Genomic DNA, 27,013 nt, shown 5'->3' on the forward strand with positions numbered 1-27,013 from the left:
GATCTGTTGACCAAGTCGAAGGCCGAGGAGAGGTCCATAAATGCTAAATGGAAGGCCTTATCAATCCTGGAGGCAGAGTGCATGGTTTAATGTGAGATGGAGCTCTGGCATGAGCTGAGCCTGTCTGCAGCTGTCTGGAACAACTCCCTAAGCTGTTCCGGGATAATGCCATACCATATACTATTAAGTGCATTATAATCCTCGCGGTTATATAGCAACTTTGGTTTGGCTTTATCAAAACATGTCGTGTAAGGTGTCATACGATTTGGAATACTATCCCCTCGACGGGGATAGCATTCCACCCCTCTAGAGGGAGAAGACATGTTACTTTACTGAAACGCGGTTGATTTTTAAAAGAGCCTCAGACCCACAAAATGGACGCTTCTGCCACGGACACAAGTCTGACCTCCTGCTGCTGACCGAAACTCAGCAGAGGAGGCCTGGAAAAAGGCTTTCCTGTCGCAGGGAGGTGTTACACCACCCCAGACAGGAGATAGTGGATTGTAGCAGGGAGGTTTGAAAGAAACCAGACACTGCCTTGCATAATCCAGCCAAACTGGTTCTGGGGCAGACCAGCCCCAGTCCCAGCGTGGCCTGGATGAAAGGGAAAGGGGTGTATCCACCCCATTCCTGGGTCCCACCCATAAGAGGGGACCTAGCAGGTAATCCAGCCCCCTAGATTGGTATAAGAATGGGAGCAGTGCCAACGCATTCAGATTATCCTGATGAAACATTTGAAATGAAAGTCTGGACCCTTCGACATCCTACTCAATGTAGAAGAGTGAAGAATCTCCCTTGTGGTCAAGGAGTGACCATCCGGTGCAAACAGGCACCATCCAGCACCTAGACGTCTGCTTTGTTGCAGTTCCTGCTGGAACTCGAGCGACAGAGATTAACGAGATCAAGCTTGCCTGCCTTCTTACAGCCCGATCCACAGTCCCTGCAGAGCTGAGACCCATGGGGGCGACCGGAAGCATGGGGCACGCCATCTTGAAAAGACCACGAGACGCTAACTGTGCAGCCCCCGAGTGACCCTCGAAGCTGTACACCAGAGTTTGAGAAGCCCCAACCCTGAGCCACTTTTGCACCGAAGCTCACCCCTCTACACTCGGCGAGTGCTGCGTGGGACCCTTCTGCTTTCTTTGGCTCAACGCATTGGCCCAGTCACTTGCCAGCTGGCTTGTGGCCCCTGTGCCAGCGAAAACCTAAATACGACTTATGATTCTGGTTGCTCCAGACTTGCATCCGCTCCTCTGAAAAGGAGCACCCGCTCTGACCCTCCTGGTCCGAGTGAGAAGCAATCTTCCAATCCTGCGTGGATTGCTCTTGCCAAGTGTTGTTTGCTCCGATCTTGAAGCCAACAGTGCCGAAGGTGAGAGCCTGATTGGTACAGCTCGTGACTTGCTCCTGGACGTCGCAGATGCCCCAGAGCCTACGTGGGAAAGAGAAAAAGGCTGGGTCCTGTCTCTGACCGGCTGGACCACTCTTTTATAACAAACACAAGAAAGTGCCGGACAGTCTGGATAGAAGCAAACAAATGCACACCTAGTATAAGTAATTACCAGGTGGACAACCCATTCGTGATTGATCACTTATATTTTATAGAAAAGTTTTTTGAAATGTTTTTGGCATCAAAAATTACACACCACATTCACAGAAAGTACACAAATGCATTGAAACCAAAATACAATACATAACATAACATTATAACATACAAATATAGTGATTATGAATACAATAAACAACTGTGCTATGCCTCAAAATGTAGTGTTATACTGAGGCACCAATCCTGAATTACAAATGAACAAGTGGACAGAGAAATGAAATACTAGCCTACTTGTTTCCACCACCCTAGACACGTGTTAGTTTTAACATATGGTACAAAAATAGGAACACACAAAAAACTAAGCAGACATGTCGAATTTGTGCGAATTCTGTTCCTATTATGCCCTAATATTCGCAGTGTCTGGGTGGAGCAGGACGCCGACGCGTTTCGAACCCATAGAACTAGTAGAGGGTTCTCCTCAGGACAAGGATTGGGGGTCGTTGTTGCTTAGACTTGCAATGTCAGGAAACTCTCTGTGGGTTTTCCTTGGTGGATACACCACTATGAAGTGTGGGGGGTGCCGGTGTGCGTGAAATCAGGAGTTACGAGGATATTGCCTTGTTAGGTAGCCGTTCGTTACTCTGCACGAACTCGAGCGGCAGCCGCCGCTGTAGTTCGGAAAATTTTACACGATTGAATCGGTCTCCACACCAGACACCCAAGCTTCGCTGAACAGGTAGCGCTACCTGTTCAGCGAAGCTTGGGTGTCTGGTGTGGAGACCGATTCAATCGTGTAAAATTTTCCGAACTACAGCGGCGGCTGCCGCTCGAGTTCGTGCAGAGTAACGAACGGCTACCTAACAAGGCAATATCCTCGTAACTCCTGATTTCACGCACACCGGCACCCCCCACACTTCATAGTGGTGTATCCACCAAGGAAAACCCACAGAGAGTTTCCTGACATTGCAAGTCTAAGCAACAACGACCCCCAATCCTTGTCCTGAGGAGAACCCTCTACTAGTTCTATGGGTTCGAAACGCGTCGGCGTCCTGCTCCACCCAGACACTGCGAATATTAGGGCATAATAGGAACAGAATTCGCACAAATTCGACATGTCTGCTTAGTTTTTTGTGTGTTCCTATTTTTGTACCATATGTTAAAACTAACACGTGTCTAGGGTGGTGGAAACAAGTAGGCTAGTATTTCATTTCTCTGTCCACTTGTTCATTTGTAATTCAGGATTGGTGCCTCAGTATAACACTACATTTTGAGGCATAGCACAGTTGTTTATTGTATTCATAATCACTATATTTGTATGTTATAATGTTATGTTATGTATTGTATTTTGGTTTCAATGCATTTGTGTACTTTCTGTGAATGTGGTGTGTAATTTTTGATGCCAAAAACATTTCAAAAAACTTTTCTATAAAATATAAGTGATCAATCACGAATGGGTTGTCCACCTGGTAATTACTTATACTAGGTGTGCATTTGTTTGCTTCTATCCAGAGCCTACGTGGCAGCAGAGAGAAGCTCCTCAACAACCACCTGATTGCGCCCGACATTGCCTGGTCCTGTCCTGGTTCCACCCTGGTCACTGCTGAGTGACCCAGACTCTGTCCCCTCTGCTTTCAGGTACTTTTCAACTCTGATCCACCCTTGGATCACACCGGACACTTCTCCTTCACATCGCCTGCAGCATCTTCAGCTTCAAGCACCAACAACCTGCGTGACGAAACCCGACGCCACTTCGACCCTATGCACCCGCTTCCTGTGGGTGAGGTAACTCAGCAACGCCAGTGTTCCCACACTGGTACACACCTCTAGGGTCTGTGTCTAAAGTTTTGTCCTTCTAGGTTCAGCGGAAGTATCCTTAAACTCTATTTGTGTAACTTTTACGCACCATTGACTTTGCATTGGTGCATGCGTGTGCTTTAAGAGCTGCACCCGAATCCCGCGGGCTTTTCCCGACTTCAGCATTGCTTGTCCCGACTGCTCCCAGCGATTCCCTAGGCCCTAGGCCTAACCACTGTTCGATTGGTATCTCTTATACCACTTTCTTAATATATGGTTTGAGTGGCCACCCGCCCTCATCCATAATTGTGCAACTTTCATATGTTATACTGTGCTTTTGATTTAACGCTTGTGCCCCTTTGCTCATAATGAGTACTGGGGATTAATTTAGTAATAAACACATATATTTTTATAATATATACTTGTGTGGTGTCCTTTCATTTGATATTACAGGATTGTGATTGGTAAAACAGCTCGCTTAACACAACCTCTTGAGTTTAGCCTTTCAGGCTGCTTAGTCCATGCTACCCCTAGGATAGCTTGTCTATAAGGTTAACTTACAACCAGACACCATAAGGGACTGTTTGGACTGATACAAGGTGGTTCCAGAATTGAAAACATCATATATCAGGCCAACTTCTCACAAGGTACTTTTCAGCAATACATCTGATACCAACACCCAGACTCATTTACAGAGAAATAATCACTTGAAGGCTTAAAGAACAAATTTGTTCAACTGGAAAAACTAAAAAACAAGAACTCTCTAAGTGGTGGGATGTATTTATTTTAAGAAAATACAATGAAAATCGGAAAATCCCCTGGAGCTTGCATATACTTACATTTCCCAGCGTTGATGATTTAGATGCAGATCTATTACATGAATGGGAAGACAACTTGTTGACCAGCTCAGCGACAATGATGAACATTTTGGTTAAGCATGCTAAGTCTTCTAAATCAAGGAAAGTGATATTAAAAATAGAGAAAGCAAGAACTGATTTGAATCTTAAGGATGCTACATATAAAAACAATTCAATTTAGAAAATTGAGATCCAAAAACATCAGATTGTAATTAAGGAAAGAATGCTACACATGATTGCTAGGGAAGACTGCAAGTACAATAATGGTTGTGTGTACTCGTTTGCCAAGAGTTTTGACCAAGTAGTGACTTCTCAGAAACAAGTTTACCGGGAAGATAGGGCTGGAATTACTAGTGGTGGAAGCAGCTCTGGTGTCTCCTCCATATGTGACATAGCACCTGGTACATCTACAATCACCCTCAATTCCTCAAGTTAATCAACTTTTTTATACAAAGTAATGAGTTACAGGATGAGTCTCAAACAAAATCCCCCACAAGGAAAACAAGGACAGGGGCGGCTTAGCAAGACAAGACAAAGGGGACACAGATATACGAGTCAAAACCAGACAGCAATTGAAGAGGAAACAATAACTGGTAAAAACACTGGTATAACAAGGGCTGTTAATGAAGTCAATCTTATTGTAAATCTATGAATTCTGTGAAAATTGAAGTACTAAATAAGGGTTTGGGATATTGTCCAACGAATATGCGGGATTTTTCTGATGTTCAAATTCATTTGTATAAATGTATTAGGACTTTGAAATTAAAGAATTTCTTTGCTTTGAATCGGCATAGAATCTTTCATGTGAGCAAGACTGCAACACTATCTGAAATGACAATTTCTGACTTAAGAGATATTCATTGTTTGCTTTCCATTGACAAAGATTATGACTCAAATATTGATGAGTTATAGGTAGATTTGGACATCGAAGCAGACTTAACATGTGATAGCGATTTAAGACCGAAATCTATATTTATTTCTCAAAATACCCAATGCCAGGGAATTGAACCCTTTATTAGGAGGGTCATGCATGATTTACATGATTTAGAAGATAAAAATGAAATGGCTTTCCATAGAACTAAACAGAAGAACTTGTCAAATGCAGAGCTTCAATCCTTATGGAGTTTAAAATCTAAGGAGCAATCATCATTCGAGAAGCGGATAAAGTGAGAATATGGTTGTCATGAACCGCACCCAAATCAGCAAGAGGTTATGCTACAACTTAATGATACATCATGTTATAAAATACTTGCACACAACCCCATATACCAACTAATGACCTCGATCAGTGAGAGACTATGACACTGGCATGAAATTTGTATGATAACTGACCTGGAATTCAAATCTCCGAAGAAAGAACATCTGAGGTTTCCTTGCTTGTATGTGTTACCTAAGATACATAAAGTGGCGGTCTCTCCACCTGGCCACCCCATTATTCCTGGTATTGGTTCACCTACAGAACATCTATCAGAGTTTGTTGATGTTTTTTAAAAGCCCTTTGTTACAAATCTACCTTGGTTTATAAGAGACATGACCGACATTCTTAGCAAATTTGAGGATGTTGTCTGGGATCCAGAACATATGATGTTTGTCACCTTAGATGTTGAGAGTCTTTATACATGTATAAAAGAGGACCTTAGTTTGAAAGCTCTCAACTTCTCTATTTAACTTCTAGGAGGGCAAACCTTTATGAACACTCACAGATGATGTTGGAAATGTCAGAACTGATTCTAGAAAAAAACATCTTTATGTATGATGGTGTGTGGTTACAGCAACTCAAAGTGACTGCCAAGGGTTCCAGTTTTGCCCCTTCTTGTTCCAACCTGTTTATGGGTTGGTTTGAAAGGGGGCATGCATGGTCCACCTTGGCTGCACAATTGATGGGGAAAATACATCAACAATATAATAATATGGACCGGTTCCCTATTACAAATGGAGAGCTATTACGCATTTCTTAACAGCAATGACTCCAATGTCAGATTCACCATGAATCATAACAAGAACAGGATAACCTTTCTAGATGGGACCTTTTATGTTGTGACTGATCGAATTCAAAGCACATTCTATTGCAAGCATACAGCTTGTAGTAGTAGTCTACTAGCTAGCAATGCTCATCCATCAAATACATTCAAAGACATAACATTTGGCAAGATGTTACGGATTAAACGTAATTGTAGTGAGGATGACGAATATGAACGTAATCTTGAACAGACAATACAAAGAATTCACAAAGAGGCCACAAAAATAAACATCTATGAGATACAAAAACAAGAGTCAATAGATTAAACAGAAAATATCTACTTGGGGTGAATGCGTTGTCTAATAAGAAAGAGGGTCATCTGGCATTTATTACTACGTATAATTCATTAAGTCATTATGTCTGGCGGATACTGAACAAACATTGGGGACTTCTAAGGAATGTCCCAGTCTTAGATACTGTCCTTAAAGTTAAACCTACCATACCTACAGAAGAGGATGTACGTAAAGATATTATCAGCCCCAGTTAAACACAATTGATCAAGAACAAAACTACTTGGCTAACACAAAATTCCAAGGGTTTCTTTACCTGCTCTACTTGCTCATTATGTTGTTTTAGTATGAACGGGTTAAAATCTTTCACATACAACACCAACACAGTGTACAAAATCAATACCGTTATAAATTGTTGCACAACCTATGTAGTCTATGCTGTGAAATGTGCCTGTGACAAAGTATGCATAGGGAGTACAACAAGGGAACTGAGATTAAGAATAATGGAACATCTCAGAGCCAGACGGAATGAAGATGCATCTTATCCCCTGTCGTCACATAAGTGTCACAGAAGCCTAGATTCACCATGTAAACATAGGTACCGTATGCTGTACTGGTTTGGTTAGTGAAATAAAGGTGTGGTCAGCTAGAAGAACCAAAGCTGTGTGAGATCAGGGAGAACATGTACTAGCTGTCATAAAATCTGTCGGGATTATTAACCAACAAGAAAAGCAAAGCTAGTATTTCGTATGCTCTATTTTCTAAAGCACAAACAATTATTCAAACAACAAGATACTCAACCTACTTTGGGACGGGCGGCCCGAGCATTGCGGCACATAAAATCATTTGGGGTGGTACAACAGTGGGATTGCATTGCCCAACATTTGTGCATATTAATGGGCAGCCCAGCTGTTGGTTACGAACCAATGGACTCATCGACGACATGACGAACAAGCATATCGGATGGATAGATGGCTCATGGGCCCCAGGGGCTATTGAAGAGCCCTATATGCAAACCCTAGGCATCAACACCTCACGGGCCCAACAGCCCAAATGATTGACCTGTGGCATCGAGTGACTAAGAAACTAGAATGGCACAAAAAAGTGACCCTATGTGTGGCGGAGGCGTTGGGCATACTCAGCTCCTGTCCGGGTTTTGATAAATGGGACACCATTGCTATCTCAAGGGTTGGAAACCTGTGGGCAAGGGGAGGAATAATCCCATTCTCTTAATTACCAAAAGAGTACGAAATGTCAAACTTGGATACATTCCGATGCTTGCAAATACGGCAAGCCCTTATGGCGGTCATCCCACCTGACGAGTACCTGAGGCCTGCCCACTGGAAGATAGACTCCTAACAGATTACATGGACAGAAAGGCAATCTCCATGACATACTTAGAAGATGAGGACTGCCAGGAAGTGCTTGCCTCCCCACATAGCCATAACATCATGGCTTAGGCTGATCCAGCTTTAAATGCTTCAGAGATCATATTTTTCCTATGGTACCCTGGAAAAAATGGGAAGGAGAGAAGATGCTACATGTAGAAGGCTTTGCATGCAGGAGGGCATGTTCTACCATATGTTATGGGAATGCCTGGCAATCAAACTCTGTTGGGAGGCTGTGGTGTCTCGGATGCAGGGAGTGTGTGGCAGAGAGATTCATCCTATGTGTTAGACCTGGCATCCTTGCCATGGTTCCCCCTGTCTTTTAGCCTCTGCCTCCTGTATTTTAGCTGTGCTCTGGATGTCATTTTTGCTGGTCTAGATGCTTTGGGCACTTTGCCACTGCTGATCGGTGACAAAGTGCAAGTGTGCCCTATGTAAATTGTCTCACATATCTCGTTTAAACAACTAGCAAATAAATCCGTAGGGATCATGTCGCTAATAGGGGACAAAGCTGCACTAGCTAAAAGGGCACACGGTTGGACCCTCATCCAAAACTACACCAGTAGCTTCCGCCAAAACTATTTAGGAGTCGGTTACACACGGTCCACAAAGGAGAAATTTATACGACTAAGGCTGGGCATCCTTCCATCACAAAACCATCTTCCACCGTGGAAACGGCCTCAAACGACAACAAGCTGCGGACTATGTGGGGATACAAAAGAGGACATACTTTACTTAATATGCATCTGTAAAGGTCTGGATAAGCAGCGCCGACAACATCTAAAGCCAACCTTAAAGAAACTGGGAATAAGGACATGCCGGCAGGCAGTCAAAGCATGCTTCGACGGAAAAAACATCTATTTAGCAAGTCATATGGTCAAATTTCTAGAAAAAGCGGAAAATAAGCAGAATGCCAGGAGTGAGAGCCCGGAATAAACTAACTTACACAACATTTAATTCCTACTGCGGTCCCTGCATGACCTTACCACAAAACTCAATTCCACAGTCACCACGGATGGGTCACGAAAACGTACGAATCTGTAGAAGTTGAAGGTAGCCAATGGGCTTGCTTTTCATTTGATTACGGCCATTTGATGGTACTGCTCAAAACTGCTCCAAGAGTCCATTGCGGTACGGATGAGAACAAAGACTCTTTTTATTCAAACAAGGACGATGCATTAATACAAGGGAAAGCCTAACGACTTGCAATCTGTATTTTTTTTGGCTTCTTTAAATGCTCCGAATATTTGAAAGCTGATTTTATCGAAATGCTTGACAGCAATGTTATATTGGACAACATTTTTATTTTAAGTTCTCTTACATGTAAATATGCTGATTGCAATGGTTTTAATTAACTGAGCAATAAAGAATTACTTACTTACTTACTTACTTACCTATGTAAATTGTGCATATGGATTGGTGTTTCCATGATTGGCTTGTTTGACTTACTGCTAAGTCCCTAGGACAGTGCACTGTATGTTCCCATGGCCTGTAAGGCAAATACTGCTAGTGGGCCTGCAGCACTGATTGTGCCCCCCACACAAGCAGCCTTTTAAAACTGTCTCAGACCTGCCACTGCAGTGCCTGCACACAGTCTCTACTGCCATGTTGACCTGGCAAGTGCACCCACCACAATTTGGCGTTGCAGGGCGCACAATGCAATTCATTTTATTTATTTAACTCTGTTCGACCGTATGCTGGAATTTACTACCTCCCACCCTGCCCCTCCCCTGCCCCGTCCCACCGCCCCACAGCAATCCCTCGAGGAGCAGCGACTGCCTTGATTACATGTGAGTCACCCCTAAGATAGGCCCAAGGTACCCCTGTGGGCAGGGTGCAGTGTATGTGAAAGGTTGGACATGTACTAGTGTGTGTGACATGTCCTGATAGTGAAATACAGTGTATTTACTTTTTCACTATGGAAAGGCTATCTGTCCCATAGGATAGAATGGGAGTTTTAACATCTGATACGTATAACTTCCCATTGGGACAAGGTTGAAAGTTGGAGTTTAGTATTCCTGATTTCAGAATATAAAAATGCATCTTTTAGTAAAGATTATGTTTTTATTGTCTGTTTGAAAGTACCATTTTTAGAATGTGGGTTATTTTCTCGCTTAGCCATCCTGTGTGCCTCTGCTGGTTTGTGGATTGACTGTCTGGCTTTGAAGGGACAGGGGCTGGGGATGTAGATTCTCTTTAGATAACTACTGGGGGGGGGATTATGGTGTGTCCTGCCTTTCTTGGATAAGTCAGGGTTGGGATGAATAAACCTGGGCTCCCTCTTGAGTGGTGGGAGGAGGCTTTCCTGCACCTAAATAGGCCTGGTCTGCCTTGGACAATGCTGTCCCCACCTCCTGCCAGGAAGCTGGACCAGAGAGAATAGAACTGGTTTGTAGTGAGCACAGAGCCTGTCTGCCACAAGAGAACAAAGAGAAATTGAGTATAAATATTGGGGCCGGACCCTAGAACTTTAGATTATTTCTGGGCTCAAGATGAACCTCTGCCAAGGAGAAGAGCTGTGCAAATTGAAGGAGAAGTACTGCCCCTTTGCTGTGTGTGGTTGGCCTGCAGTAGCTGTTTCTGCCACGGAGAGGACCAATACTTTACTGTGTGCTGTGTATCTTTTTTGAAGAAGATCACCAAGGGCTTGGTGTAGAGCTTGTCTCCTGTTCTGGTGTATCAGGGACACAAAGACTTCATTCCCTTTGTCCCCCTGCACCTGGAACTGCTCCATCAGCTGCCACAAAGGGAAATAGCAACACCGATGCCGGTGCCGGCGAGTGATGCGCGACCTGCAACAAAGCCGTGGGCACCGCTCATGAAGTGTACAACGCACCACCCCGACATACACCGCAGCCCCAACAGTTGCTAAAGCCGCACCGTACCAACTCTGACGCTGCTACCGAGGCCGCTGCCGGCAACCGGAGCTGAGGGCACTTGTTGTGACGCTCACGATGCACCGCATCAACTCGCACCGCAGCCCCGACCTCACCGATGCCCGTGCTTCATCATTGCGGAGCCGATACCTGACGAAGATGACCTCGCAAATACATCAACCATGCTTCGATTCCACCTTGGCTTCACCTCCCCGGCAATAGTGAATAACTGACGCCTCACCTCCCCTGCATCGCAGTAAGGAACCGACGCATCACCTCCCCTGTGGTCATAAGGAACCGACGCCGCCTGGTGCCAATGAAGCATCACCTCCCCAACGTACCAAGGTACTGTACTTTGGGGGTCCATGTGACTCCAGGCCGGCGCTGCACACCTCGCAGTCGACGCCGTACTTTGGGATTTTCATCTCTCACGTTGTCATAATATCCCCAGGTGGAGCCATTTTTTGCTACAAGCTTCATTTTTGTGAAGAACCTATTTTTTATGTTATCTTGATATATGTATGGTGGATTTTTTGTCCTTTTGGTCTTGTTGTGTTTAGATAAAGATTTCCTATTTTTCTAAACTGTTGCGGTGTCCATTTGTAGTGTTTTCAATGTATTACTGTATGTGTGCACCAATGCTTTACACACTGCCTCTGAGATAAACCTGTCTGTTTGTGCCAAGCTACCAAGTGGGTGAGCAGGGGTTGACTAAAGGCGTAACTCCCTTACCCTGACTCAAAGCAAGGGTCCCTACTTGGACAAAGGTTCAAATCATTGCCAACTAGAGACCCAAATGTCTAATACTATGCCTAAACTATGTCTCCTCAAAGAGTGGGAAGCAACAGACCTGAGCAGCTCTGGGTCTCCTTGAGACTGACAATTGCGAAATGAAACACTGCCAGGAGATGGGGTCGATATTGGTGCCAACGATAGGGGAATGGGAACGAGACATGGACTGGTGCATGTTAGCAGAAAGGGTCGTCTACGAAAGCAGGGGCAGCCCACAGAAGTGTAACCGAGGGTGGGGCAGACGGAATGCCCACAGAGGCAGTATATGTGTCTCTCCCTCCAGTCGAATGGGAGGAATCCGCTGGGAAGGGATACATTATGTAGGAAAATGGCAAAGAATTGTAATGGGTCACTGATGGTTTGAATTGTAAATCTTATCCAGATTCCTTGTCATAACTGTGGTTATATTTAACATCTGTTGTACATGTTCTTCCAAAGTTTCTTGGTAAATTACTTTTAATTCTCAACAGATATTACTCCCTGCATTTAATTCCTTTTTTGGTTTCTTATGATAGCTGAGTAGGCTAATACGTCAGCTATAGTGATCTTTGTGTAAATTGACTCCCTGGCTCGTGTCCTATTGAGAGGCTCGGCCTTTTATCCTCCTGTAGTTGTTTAAATGAGGAGCAGGCCTGCTGGATAATGACAGTTGCTTCACAAACTTGCCCTTAGGCACACCTGCGACAGCCTTCTGAGACACACAATCAAAAATCTCACAAACATTATCCCTCCTTAAAAAACCTTTGTGCATCTCATTGTACTGATCCTGCAGACAATCAATGTAGAATCTTTTCTAACAGTCTGGTTAGTGTAGTTCCTTCATGACTTGGGTTACCAGAAAACCCCATTTATTTAATTAAGTTCCAAATGCTGCAGTCGTGGAATTTTCTTTAAAAAATCAGTTTTCTGATGTGTTAGTTCAAGTGGATAAACTGAAGGGAAATAGGACACCACCCATAAAGCTATAGTTTGTTGAACTAAAACCCAGGACCGGACACCACCTCAGTGATGGCATGGAGTCATCTGGTAAGCTTTTGTCACCAGGACATCTGAACCCAGGGGCAGAGACACTTTTTAGTCCCAAACACTGCAAGTTAAGCAGGTGGTGAAGTCCATTGTATTATGTGAAGAACAACCAAACTGAAAATAAGTAAACATCAACAGTGAAGGGATAAGATAAACCCAAGCCAATCAAAAGCAAGAGTAAACAAGCTCGTCACAAACACTGGGCAGGGAGGAAAGGCATCCAAAGAAGATCAGGGAACTGAGAGTAACAATCAAGCCATCCAATCATGGGCTGTCACAAAGCCTGCTCTGTGTAGCATTGTATACTATATACTGTCTGCGCCAGGAATGAATGCCTCATTTCATAATGAGAGGAACAGAGAAGAGGTGATGGGAATGCACCCTCGCGACCATGATTGTGGTAGAAGCCAACTTTAGGTGCTTTTCAGTCCTGGACTTCCACTTACGAATAAATATATTACCCATGAAGTTCAACCACACACTTGCACTTGTCTGTATTGTTTGAAGTCTGTAGAGGATGTGGCGTTTTGACCGGAGCTGCCTACGTTGAAACTGGGGAACCAGGTTCGAGTCCTTGCGTCCGCACAATATCCTGTGATTCTAGGCAAATCACTTGATCTTGCAGGGCTTGCCTAAAACATGAATGTGGCCTTATCTAATGTAGCTGGTGCCCATGTAAATCGCTTCAATACCTTCGGGTGGAGTTTGCACTATATAAAAATTGCAAAATAAAATCATGTAATCAGACGACATACTATCTGGCCCAGAAAGACACACATCCATGCTAGGATCTGTGGTACAGACTGCCGCAAAACACACACAGAATAAACACACGGCCGCACTAACACACACACACTCATAAATCTATGCAATGTTAGAGATATGATGCATAGAGTCTCTATACTCAGAAAATGGGAAGCTATGCTTCATGATGTTAATATGAGGTGACAACTCGGACTTAAAGACATAAACACAGGGGCTTATTTACAAGCGTCTTGTTCTACAGGTGCATCACTTTTAAAGTGGGAGAAAGGGACGCACTGGCGGTGCAAGGGGCTTGTAAATAAGACCCACAGTATCACAGGACAATCTAGCTGAACATGCATTGGGATGGCCAATATGCCTATCCTTCATTTGGTAACATGTACACACCTGTAAACATTCAGGGCCCGATTCACAGAACTAATTTAAGACAAAATCCTAAACTTACTACTTTTGGTATTCAGAGAAGTTAGGATTTTGTCTTAAGTTTGTCTTAAGACAGACTTAAGACAAAATCCTAACTTAAGTCTGTCTTAAGTCTGTCTTAAGAAAAACTTAAGACAAAATCCTAACTTCTGTGAATACCAAAAGTAGAAAGTTTAGGATTTTGTCTTAAGTTAGTTCTGTGAATCGGGCCCTCAGTTTGCAGCAATAGCACATTAATGCCATGACTATTGGCTTTGCCATTGCTTGTTGAAAGGAAACCAATCCAGGCCAAACAACACTCACATAACACCCCCAAAACGGGTAAATGTGCAAACTTGAGCCAAGTTACATGTTTACCAGCATATCTCCTAAACAGCAAGCATTTACAAGCGTTTTGAACTGCAACATTTTTGTGATTTTGCACAATTTACAATTGTAGAGGCTTGTGTTTAACCAACCTGGTTCAATGAGAAAAAATGTTTTATGGACTCTGCTTATTTGGAGTTTCACGAATCCTTTGTGGGAATACTACTATTTGGAAGTTGTGTTACTTCAACCACAAATTATGATAAAACTGCAAATTTAACATTGAATGCAGATTTTATGTTTCCACATTTTTTTCCACAGACAGAGGTTAAACAAAGCACCCACTTTTTGCATGTACTAAAAAGGTCTGCACACAATGTTTATTACAGACTCATAATCTCCCTTAGATCCTGATTATTGGGTTACCCATGTCTAGCGTAATTTTCTGTTTTCGTAACGCCTACTCCATTTATATGACTTAAGATCTATCCAGGGAACTGTGAAACTGGATGTGTGCTTTAATTATATGCTATTAATATTCACCATGTTGTACAGTCACTGAGTGTGTGCTTCATGCTAGCCAAAGAGTGTTGGCACGGCGCACTGCTTAGTTTCGTTGTGAAGTTGAATTAGTGGCTGTAATCCAACCATCAAATAGTTTATATAGTTTAAAGGTGCACCAGCAGGTGACGTAACTGTCCTGCTTCATGCTAGCAACATTCACCGTGCTGTACAGAAACTGGGTGTGTGCTTTGTGTTCTGTGCTAGTAACATTCACCAAGCTGTACAGAAACTGGGTGTGTGTTTTGTGTTCTGTGCTAGCAACATTCACTATGATGTACAGAATGCTAGCAACATTTACCATGTGCCACAGAAACCTCATTTGTGCTTTGTGTTTCGTGCTGGCAACATTCACCATGCTGTACAGAAACTGGGTGTAAGGGGTTGGACTGGGAACCGAAACTAGCCCGGGCAAACTGCTCGGACAAGCCCCCTGGGGAGAGGGCGGGGGTGCAGCCGAGCTGTTTGTCAGGGACGGTTTCGGCCGAATTTGTTACAGGGGGCCGAAATTTCCAGCCTCAGGTAACAAAAACGGACCCCCAGGGGCCCAAAAAAAGGCCCTCACCCTGTAGGCCCACTGGGGAAATGGCCGGTGTCCGCTACGGCCAGTCCTTCCCTGCTGGGTATGCGCTTCGTGTTCTGTGCTGGCAAAATTCACCATGCTGTACAGAAACTGGATAGGTACGAATTTGCACAGATCCCCGGTGAGCCTTTTGTACATGAGTGCACATTGCTGCGCATGTTTTTTTTGCGACTAACTAGACAGTCTTAGGTGAAAGGGATGTGAGATCATTTATACTCACAAACACATGCTGAAAATGGGAATCTTGTGATAAAACTCATTGCAAAGCCCCAATGTTCATTCAGACACGTAAAAGCAGCAAATCTTGTGAGAAATTCATGTATTAAGCAAGGAAAAAACTAACTAACTTCACCCAACCCCTGTCCTAGCACGCACAATCCTTCATGCTGTGATATCGTATGATAATATTTGTGATACGTACTACTACAGGACTTTAAGTTGTAAAAAAATGACAGTGCTGCACAATTCGAGTTTAAATTTTAAATGCTGTCACTTTTTGATTCTGAAAAATATTACTTTTTCTCCATAGCTATGGAACCTGGACACATGGAATATTTAGGAAACTGGGGATCCCTGGACCGAGGCCCCTTCCATTCATTGGAACATTCCATGGGTATAGGAATGTAAGTGCAGAACCTTTAAATGTCTCTGTGCCATTGTCTTGTTTCATTGATCACACATCCGTCAACACTACAATTGTCAGGAATTCAGGGAAAATGTTCTCACCAAATGAACTCACCTTTGTGAGCATAGTTATGCAGGACAGGGTTGGTGCCTGCGTGTGGGTGCAAAGGTACTTGAGTGGTTTGGCACCTCGGTCAAGGAGCATGTCATCTTAGTCTTCCGCACAGGAGAAACTCTAGTAGAATTCACCCTAAAGAATGACTTAGCACTCACTAGTTATTATTGTTTCTAGTACTATACCAAGCCATTCAATGTTAAAGAATTGAATCACAACTCAATCACAAAAATGCACAGAGTCAATGGAGCTTTTTCTTTAAAGGTGAATTCCTTTATTCATGTTCATCTCATTTTTTATTTTATAGTAGCCAACATGTTTCGTCTAAAAGACTTCTTCAGGGCTTAGATTAGTGTTATGCTCTGGTGGGCATGATGGCCTTGTGAGTCTTCCCCGCATGGAGCACAAAAGAGAAGTTTTAGAAATTTTTCCTGAGTTGACAGTGCATAAAGTCTCAGATCTTGAAATGCTCTAAATTCTTCCAAGCACCCCGGTGCAGGCTCAGGTTGCTGTTAAACAAAAAAAGGCCCTTTTATGAACCTGAATTGCATATTTCATCTATGTATCACAGTGATAAAATTAGGGCAATTTAAATGAGTAAATACTTCCTCACCCTTTGTGTCCTTGGTGTGTAAAATATCAATCCCTGGTAGGATGCAGCCTATAAAGTTCTGCAAGTATTGTAGCTCACAGATGCAGTGTCGCCTATGAGTAAACAATGGGCCAGATGAATGAAAAAAGCATTTTGCGATTCTCAAATAGTGATTTTTACTGAATTGCTATTTGGTAATTGTAAAATGCTATTGTAACAAAGCTGGTTGTAGCATACAGTGAAGGTTGACAACAGAAGATCTTTATTTGAAGTCAACATCTACAGGAAGAAACGTTCTATCCGTGTAGCGCAAGCAGCAACTGACATGTAGGAGTTCTATAACATCTCAGACAGTATTAACACTCTAGAATAAGGAATATTGACGCACACAATGTAATAAAGAACTTGAAGTTGATGGTAATAGTGATTCTCTGAAACGCACAGCTCGCATTTAGGAAAGGCTTCTTACATGTGCATTAGGGTTTCGCAAATTGCGATTCTCCATTTACGTTCGAAATTGAGCTAGTCGCTAAAAATTGTGATTACCTAAATTTCGAATCCCAAAACCTTTCATATATTTAAGAAAAGGCCATTTTGCTTTCAAAACGGCTGAATATTGTGATTTGTACCATTTGCAAACGCAAAATACTTTCATACATCTGGTCCAATGTGATTAACTCTGTGGGGAAGTATTTACTAATCTAAATTGCCCCAATTGTATTACTGTAATACATAGATGGAATACACAAATAAGGTTTGTAAAAGGGTCTTTTTTTATGGTCCAAGTACTTGTTTCCTTACACTGCTCGCACTTTTGGGACTTATTTTTTAGTTAGAGCCTAGGTGGCACATGCGCTGCTCAGCAAGGCAGGCTGTATCTACAATATGGGTTTGTAGAACCACAATTGGTTCCTCTTTCTGTCCTCAGTAAAGGCTGGCTTTTGATTAGTTAAATTGCTTACTAGTCCCTCCATCTGGACTTTTGTAGCCTCCCATAGGGATAGCCCATTATGTGTGCTCTTCCTTTTACAGTTACTTATGATACTCTGTGAACACTACTTTTGTTTTTGTGGCTTGCCAGCTGCTTGAACAACAACCTTCTCTTGTTTATTTTTTGTGGCATCTTTTGTGTTGGCAGTCACACTCCGTTGCCAGCATGGCACCTTCACCCGGCATGTAAAGGGAAAAGCACATGGCTAAAATATAACATTCCATAGCACTGACATCAACCTACATGTAAAGCAGTGCCCTGAGGCAGCCGCAGAGGGGCCCTGGCTATAAAGACACTGTCATCTCCTGATGTAAACACTGGAAAGGAGCACCCGGGTTTGGTTCTGCCTGCAGAATTCTCTGTAGCAGCAGCTTCCTACTTACTGTTCCGCCCCTCTCTCCCATACTTCTCAGCCCTCCTCCTTCTCCTTGGTACCCAATGAGAGTGTAGGATTGTACAGCTCCTGCATTGGTAACCAGCAAGAGTGTAGGGTTGTACAGCTCCGGATTAGCCTGTGTACTCAGACATGTATCGTTCTTGCTCGAGTCCATGTTCCATATCTATTCTATGTAAAACAGACAGGGCAGACATTTAAATTGAATCAATCTGGATCCAGTGTCATATAGCTAGTTCTTTTCTATATACTGTGTTAAGTTAGCATGAGCTATTACATGTTTAAACGCCATTTTTCCTTTTGCTTCATTTTGCACACGACACATAATTGTTGTTTTAGCTTTCAATCCAGAAGAGCTTCGTGATTTACTTGAGAAATAATATGTTATTGTTCTGATATCAGTTTTGCTCGGTACACTGTCTGCACAGTGAATGCTGAAGGCTCCAAGGATAACTCGACACAGTGTTGTTGTGAGGTCTGATCTTCGCACCTCCATAGACATAACACACATGCTGCTGCCAAAATCTGGCTCTAGGCGGGTTTTATATTGTTGTGCTGAACACACACATAGCACACTTGATGGTGCTTTGCATGCAGAGAGCTGGTGGAAGATGATGTGATCCTCTGCCACTGACATTTTGAGGTATGGGCCCGCCCTGCTAAAACCCAAATGAGACCTTCATAGATATAAATATACTATGCTAAATAGGGAGGGTGAGAATTAGGTGTTGTTAATTCCTATTCATTTCAGCCTCTTAGTATGCTGTCACCATTCGCCTTTTATGGACTAGTAACTATGCTGATAACTTTGTTGCTTATAATATGTTTGCTTGCATTATATAAGATACTGCGTTTGAGGACCTTGCATTAGTAAATAAATATTTCAAATATGCACGTGTCCTCATTTACTCCACGTTCTGGTGTGAAATGATTATATATACCGAAAGAGTGTTCATGTGTTTCACGATACCTGAGGTAATCTAAGTTCATGTTCTGGTTTGTCTAAGCATTGGGAGTTTGTTATGGCCAATGAGACACTGTAGTTAGCTCGGTAAGGGGATTTTGGGTACTGAGGTGAGTTTTGGGCCATCCTAATTCACTGAGGTTCCAGGTCTCTATGCACAGTTCTGTAGGAGAACGGAATTCCCGCTACATGGTGCCCATACGTTGTTGGCCTTATATCATGACACTCGAGTACTATATCATTCAATCCTTAACCCCTTCGCTGTCGTTTCCGGAAAACGGTGGTGTCGGAACAAACCTACCTATTTTTGAAATAGGTCTTTTCAAGCTTGAATCTTAACAAAACGGTTTCCTTGAATTACTACCCAGTTGTGCTACAAAGTTTACTTTGTTTTTCGTATTTCCTGTGCTGTCATGGCTGCCGTGGACATTCCGCAGCATAGTCGCATTGCGGTGCGAGATCATTTACGGATGTACAATGTGCCTTTGGCAGGCTTTGCTGTGATCATGGTGGTGACTGCGGATGCTGCTTACCCTTACAAACTGTTTTATTCGTGTGTGACATTTCCAGAGGTGGACGCGAATTCTGGTGTGTTCCACACGTACACTCCCTCGGCTGTACCTAATGAGTATACTCCGTACAGGGCACAGGAAGTTCCTATTGACGTTTGGCAGCATTGAGTTTTTGTTTGGTGGCGCCCTACCCCATACTTTGACCGCTCCGAGGTTAGGTCCTTTGTCCATTCCAGGCGCTAGTTGGCCTGTTTTGGCTGGATATACTCCTCATCCTCTACACAGCAATTGTAACATGGCTGAACTTCGAAGACTACATGTAGTCGCAATTGCCGTGATTAGAGCCTTAGTGCATTACATGGGCCGTAATCTTCCGGGTGGAGCCCCGGGGGGTGCGGCGCTTCCGGCCGGACAGGGTGGTTTGAAACTCAGTCCTGTCATGGTCAATGCTATAATGGGCAAGAAACCTCAGGATAAGGATGATTTTCCTTTCTGGCGTGCGAGAAATTTGACCAGCTGGAAGCTGTATTTTCTAAAACGACTCCTGGTGAAAAACACCGGATTCTAACTCTTAGTTTGCCGAAAGATTTGGCCCCTGAACTTGTTGACTGTGAGACCTGGGGTAAGACTTTTGCAGCGGTCTATGCAAGGTGCTACGGCACCCCGTCCATGGCTGTGCTGCCTACGGTTCTTAAACGTTTCCAGGATGATCACGGACCGGAGTCTCCGGTAGAGTTGGGCATGCGCCTGTGTGGCACCTTTGATGTGGTTTGCGATCTCATTCTTGCTATTGTCAAGGGGGATGCAGTGAACTTTCAAGTTGCAAACACATTGGCGGCGCTTCCCGATGCCGAGAAACCCCGGCAGTTAGCGAAGATTATTGTGGCGGCTTATAAAACCGTGGGTCGCAATAGTAAGGTTCTTAAGCGTTTTTCTGTTAAGGAGAAAAAGCAACCCCAGGGACAAACTTCGGAAACGGAAGTTCAGCCAAAGTCCAAGAAAAAAAATTGGCCTAAAAAACAGAAACAGGGAAAGCAACAGCAATAACAACAAACACAGGTTTCTCGTCCTGCATCTCCGTTGCCTGCGCAGTCGAACGTGTTTATGACTTGCCTGATCGTGCGATGATTAAATCTCCTGATCGATTTTAGGCTTCTGAACAGCGCTCTCCTCATTCCTTTCAGGACTCATCGGCCCGACAACCGGTGGTGGAGGGGGCGGCAGGGGTCGGGGTGGCCAACAAGGACGTGACCAGCCACGCCCGAAAAACGGTGCCGAAAGGCAGGAAGCCTCGACGCCTAATAGACCGCAGTTTGCCAAGAAGAAAGTCGCAGCCTTAACAGCGCATCGCTATGCTACAGATAGTGAGAACGCGGCTTCGGAATCTGATGTGGGCTCTGACCTTGCCGCACAGCGCGGCGGAGATTACCATAGTGAGAGAGGCCCTGCGTCCACTACTGAAGGTGACAGCGACTGATACTTATGTTGTGATTGAAACAGCTGATACAAGAGTTGCTTCCCCTGATAGACTTTTTGAAATTGTCCTGTTCATCGAGGGTGACATACAGCGAACCATAAAAGGGGTATTTTGGGAAAATCTTTCATCTACATATGACATTTTGCTTTCGGAGGCTGACTGGCCCCCGCCTTTTGTTCTCACAGCTCCGCGAGGGGAGGAGGTAATCCTCCCCAGTTTCGCTAACACAGTCTCGAAATAGGATGCGCTGCATTTTGCAGAAGAGTGGGCTCTTGCTCTAGCGCCGGCTGTGTACTGCAATCAATGTGGTTGGGATAAATTGTCCCGATGCCACAAGATTCCTTTACGGTCTCAGTCACAACCTCAACCTCAATATCCCATACGGCGTGAAGCTAAGGCTTCCGTCGCGGCTCTCCTTGAACAATTGGAATATCAAGGTGTAATTGAAACATGTGTGTCACCGATGAATAACCCTCTTTTTACTGTAAACAAGCCAGACGGTTCATATCGTTTGATATTGGATTACCGGCATTTAAACTCGCATTGCCGTAACTGTGCTGTACAGAATACTCACGGCTCTGCCCTAGTGAATAGTCTTGTGCGTAAGCGGTTTAAAACCAAGCTTGATATTTCCAATGGTTTTTATGCCCATCGATTGGATGATCTAAGTTCCCAATGGACCTCCTTTACTTGCGGCGGTGTTAAGGAAACAGTTTCGGCGTTTGCCTATGGGCTATAAGAATAGTCCTGGGATTTTTACTGCCCGCATAGTCTCTCTTTTGGAGAGAATCGACCCGGATGCTTGTTCGTATGTGGATCACATATATCTCACAGACGACGAACTTTGGGAGCATCTGTGTCGAGTCAACGCGATTATTTGTACCTTTGCAAACTTGGGTTACGAACTCGACTTTGCAAAATCGCACATTGCAGAGTACACAGTGTTGTTTCTGGGCTACGAGCTCAACAATGAGGGAAAGGGATTGGCTCCTCACTTCCTGGAGACATGCGCACAGTTGCGCGCTCTGACAACACTGAAAAAATTGCAATCTTTACTGGGCTTCTTGAATTTCGGGAGAACATACATTCCGGAATATGTCCAGCGTATCAAGCCTTTGTATGCTTTGATACAACCATCTTTTTCCAAATCATGCTGGCTGCCTGAGCATTCGGCTATTCTGCAGTCTTTGCAGGCTGATCTGCTCGCTTCTAAATTCTTATCAATTTGTGATAACCAGCCCAACCTAGTGATAAGAATTATCCCAGGGACGGTAGGTTTCACGTACCTGACTTTTAATGAAGGAGACATAGTACCTATTGCTTACAAGTCACACTTGTACACTTCGACTGAATTGCGCTTTTCCACTGTGGAGAAAGTTTTGACGGCTGTACAGATGGCAATTCTTAAGGAACATGCCCTGTCACAGGGAAAGCGCATGTTGGTTGTTACCCCGTGTCCTGCCTTGGAGGCAGTCATGAAAGCCAGTGTACCGAATTCTAAAGCTTTGCACCCTCGGTGGATTCAATGGGCTGCTTCCTTGACATCCCAGGATGTCACGTTTATTTTTGACGCCTCATTGCGGTCGCAGGAGTACTTACAGTATGAATTCGTTCATCCGGCTCCTTTAGCAATGCGGCCCTTGGAGGATTTCCATTGCATCATTTACACTGATGGTTCGGCGCAGGGTGCGCATGGCTCTAAACATGCCTACGTTTCCGCATGCGCCATTGTGGTCGGTGCCTTGGTGAACGATGAGTTCAAACCCAGTGTCGTGCACACGCAGACACTAGGGGACTGCACCGCACAATTAGCAGAACTTCGTGCTCTGATGCTTGCATTGGAGTACGCTGATCCTAGTGTGACGATTCTTATTGTAAGAGATTCTTACTACTGTGTCCAGTCTTACAATGAGAACTTGTTCTTTTGGATTCAGAATGACTTTCGTGATTCCAAGGGTAGCATAATAAAACATAAGATGATCTGGGTCCGAGTGGCTGAGCTTAAAGAGCAGTTGCCACTTGTGTTTGTGATTCATACTCTCGGCCATCAGCGTGTTGGAGTTCACGCTGTCGGTAACTCGCTTGCTGATGAAGCGGCGAAGTCTGCAGTATCAAAATATTTAGTTGCAGCGGTTACACGGTCCAAAAGCAAAATAGATGATGACATCTTGGCGGCTGTAGCTGCCACTGAGAAGGGAGGTAAATATCCTGCGGGGTTCCCTTCGAAGTACACATACCACTTAAGTCCCGATAAGGTTCCTTATGTGAAAATTCCTGATGTTAGGGAACGGTTGATTCCCAACTTGGATCGCAGGGCTGCATTGATTACAGCGGCGCATGAAGGTGTGGCGTCTGCACATGCGGGCGTCTCGGCCACTGTAATTGAGCTACAACAACGGTTCTGGTGGCAGGGACTGTACAAACAGACGCGCGACTGTGTCCTTCAATGTGTCATTTGCCAGCAGATTAAGCCTTCGACTGCTGCGCGTCCCCCTAAGACACAGTTGTACATATCTAATAGACCACTGGGTTGCGTTTATTTATATCACTGCGGTCCTTTTTCTTCTGATACTGCGTATAAGTACATCTTAGTAGCAGTTGATTCATGCGAACGCTTTGTGTGGGTATGGCCCCATCGCAGCGCTGATTCACGGACTGTCATGAGAGATTTGCGTGTCTTTGTAGGGATTTTTACCTGTGGTACCTTCCATTCGGATCAGGGTCCGGCTTTTGCCTCTAAGGCGTATAAGGATGCTATGATTTCGTTGGGGGTCCTAGTCAAGTTTTTGTCTCCGTACAGACCTGAGGGTAATAGTGTACTGGAGCGAATGAACCTTGACTTAAAGCAATCTTTGACAGCACGAGTTATAGGCACTGGCAGAAACTGGTTGGCCCATCTCAATAGCGTGCAGCCTGCTCTAAATAATCTCCATAGAAGGTCTCTGGGTGGGCGGACCCCGTACGAAATGCTCTTTGGTATCAAGATATATGTCCCTGACCTCGACAGTCTAGACTGCCTGGCCCAAGCCACGGCTTTTGACGTAGATGAACATTGCAATGTTTTACAGGATCTTCAAAAGACCAGAGACAGTCTTGCAAAATAACATTTGCCCTCCACATCGGATGATGGGTTGCAGATCCCGATAGTTGGCTGGCTACCCAAAGTTGGGGAACTGGTTCGAGAGAAGAGAGATAACAAGAAAGAATTTGGTCGGGGGGAGGAGCCTTGCCTGCAGCCATGATGGCCGCCTGATCCTTCGGCTCCGCCGACCCTTCCGCTTTCCTCCCATCCCGTCACCTATCCTTTCATTTATCCTGCTCCTGAGGCGAATTTTCGGGCATGGGAGAGGACCCCGACTCCAATGGTGTGTCTCCTTATGCGCTCCCTGCAGTGGAAGCGGTGTAGCGTTCTCGCCTTCTCCCGGACGCTGCCCGGCGCTGAAGGGTCTTTGTTCCCCGGGATCGGCTGCCTTCACCAGCAACAACGCAACAGACGGGACCGAGCCGACCTACGGAGTGCAGCGGCTAAATTGGGACTTTCCTCTGCTACTTTCTATCCTGCTTCGCTTTGCTCCTCTTTACGCGGGGGACATGCAGGCTGTGATCGCAACAATGTATCACCGCCCAGACTTGTGGATGCCTTTGTTCGACTCTTGCCTCGCGGTGTGAGGCGGTGGGGGCCATCTTGAAGACCGAGCGATCGCAACTTCTTCCCCATGATCCCGGACTGCTCCTGGTGACACGGCCGCTGCTGACGCTCTGTTTCAACCTGCACAGTGTACGATGGTCTATGCTCCCTTTGTGCTCCCGGCCCGGCGATGCCATGCAGGGCACCGGCGTGGTGCTCAGCTTTGCCATGGAGACGTGGGCATCCAGTCTGGTGGGCTGCCACGAGTTTCCGAGCCCCGTCGACAGGGAATTGCTGCATCATTCTCTCCTGAGGCACCAGTGCGGACTGCTGACATTTTGGAAGCCCTGTATACCTTTCGAACTGCTTTACGTAACAACGCCTTTGACCTAGGGCACCGTCTAGATGCTGTCCTCTCAGTAGTGCCTACATCAGACCGGACGCATTCACGAGGGCGGGACGCTGTGCCACATCTTGTTTCTAACTTCTGTGGACTACTTGCCCAGGTGTGCCCCGAGGAGTTGGAGGTATGTGATCCTGATACCCTTGAGACGCTGTCTGTGATGGAAACGCAGCGGTCGGATATCTGTGTGCTGCTTCAGAGGAGGGGGGCTTATCTACGGACGCCATGTTTGGATACTCCTTTGTTCTCGATTGGAGACGTCTCCTACGTTATTCAGCAGCTGCTGCCACTGCCCTGGCCGGATGGTTCCTGTACTATTGTCATCTACATGGCTGTGTTTTGGATGGACTTTGATGGACACCCCCCCGCTCTGATGTGGTCACTTTGCTCGCTCGCCTCTCTCAGGATGTTTACCATGCGGCTGGACTATGTCACTGCCTCACATCGCAGGGGGCAAGGCTGAGGTTGTCTCCTCTTATGTTCGGACTGTTTTTCTTGTACTGCTGGGATCTTGATGGACTGCCGGGGTCATTGAATATAGGTATCGTGTTGGCGGCGGGGTCTGGGATTGGGCGGCCGGAGTGATGTGTAATGGTAGTTTTGTCTTATCTCTGTGGCCCTCCTCCGGTCTTCTGTGAATTACATTACTTTTCCCTTCTTTTCTTCTTTCCCTTTTCTGTTCTAAATTTCGGGTCATTCTTCTGGGCGACAGGCACACTGCTAGGGGGGGGGTAGGCCGTAGCCTCCGCACGCGTGCAGGGTGGGGGGTTGGAGTTGGGGATTTTGTTTAGTTTCAGTTTCTATGGGCCTTAATTTTTCCTCTTCTTGGTTTCTCTTCCTTTTTCCTTTTTCTTTGGGTCAGACGAGTGTTTAGAGGTAGCGCGGACTATTCTTTTTGCTTCTCTTCTTCTCTTATGGTGGTTGTGGGAGTACTGAGTCCGTGGGGCGGGCGATTACCAGCATGTACTGTTAGTTTGTTGTATTATCCTGGAACATATTATTTTTTGCTGCTTTTTCAGTTATTCTCTCTCGTACTGTCGCTGATCTGCTGGTTTGTTGCCTGCCATCTGCTTTGATAAATTGTTTGCGTCTGATCCTTCTTATCTACAAAATATAAAATTAACCTAATTCCTCCTTTACCTGGCGGTCCCTCTTTCCATATGCCATGCCTTGGACACTATTGCATTTTGTCGTTTGGGACTACTGGACTGACCTATCCTCACTTTTTGTGCTTTTGATTGCTTCGAGGCCGGCCCATGTGGTTGTGGGCCCGTAACTGTATTTTTCTGATGCACAATAAAGGTTTTAAAAATTTTTAAAAAGAAAGAATTTGGTCCTTCCTATTGAGCGCCGGTTCCCGTTCTTGGAGTGAAAGGCACAAGAACAGTCATTTTACCACCACTTCCAGGTTGTAAGGAAAACAGATTTATCTCTATTGACAATGTCAAGATACACAGTGTGGCCGATTCTTCATAGTATGACACCGGCATTCTCCTGTCCTTCGATTGTGAGAAATTCTGTATTGGCCACGACTTCTAATGCTGAGCCAGAAGTGGCCCCTCGAGATGCCTGCAGTTTCTAATCCTTTATCAAGTACTTTTCCTGTTAATAACATTGATGACCTAGATTAAACCTATCCTGCTGATTTATCGATGCCTGATTTACAAACACGTTTGGCCACGGAATCAAGGTTTTCCTTTGACTCTGTTTCAGTGAATTCGAAAAATCCATCACGTTGTACGGTTTATGCATCTTTATTTAAAAAACATTTTTTGATTGCCCCTTGGACATATATTTGGCTGGTACTTTTTTCAGTTTACATTTTTATGTCAATTGGTTTTGTGTTTTATTTTTTCTGTCTCATCGATGGACACTATGTCGAGAGAACATGCATTCGGCATCTTAATGTAACTTTGGCCCCCTTTTCCTCATCACATTCAGCACACAGACTGAAAAGAGACTTGAATTTTGTTAACATCATTGCTTGGCCAGTTCTTGATGGGATTGTGTGGGATGCAGTTAAATTTCAAATCCATGGCCCTACTGAAGTAGTTAATGTGCCTAATGTACTCAGAGTGAACATGGGGGATGTGGTGAAACAAAACATACGTTCTGATGATTGGGATGTTCAGGCCGTAGAATCATT

General features: G+C 44.7%; 1 protein-coding gene across 1 annotated transcript in view; it reads left to right on the forward strand.

Annotated features, from left to right (window-relative positions):
• LOC147684822 (cytochrome P450 3A21-like) overlaps positions 1–27,013 on the forward strand; it is a 295,556-nt gene that overhangs the window by 30,474 nt on the left and 238,069 nt on the right. Inside the window, exon 2 of the mRNA XM_086940697.1 lies at positions 15,697–15,790. Coding sequence (XP_086796823.1) covers positions 15,697–15,790 — 94 coding nt within the window. The remainder of the gene's footprint in view (positions 1–15,696; positions 15,791–27,013) is intronic.

The sequence above is a fragment of the Lissotriton vulgaris genome, chromosome 10, assembly GCF_964263255.1.
Source record: "Lissotriton vulgaris chromosome 10, aLisVul1.2, whole genome shotgun sequence".
Lineage (NCBI taxonomy): Eukaryota > Metazoa > Chordata > Amphibia > Caudata > Salamandridae > Lissotriton > Lissotriton vulgaris.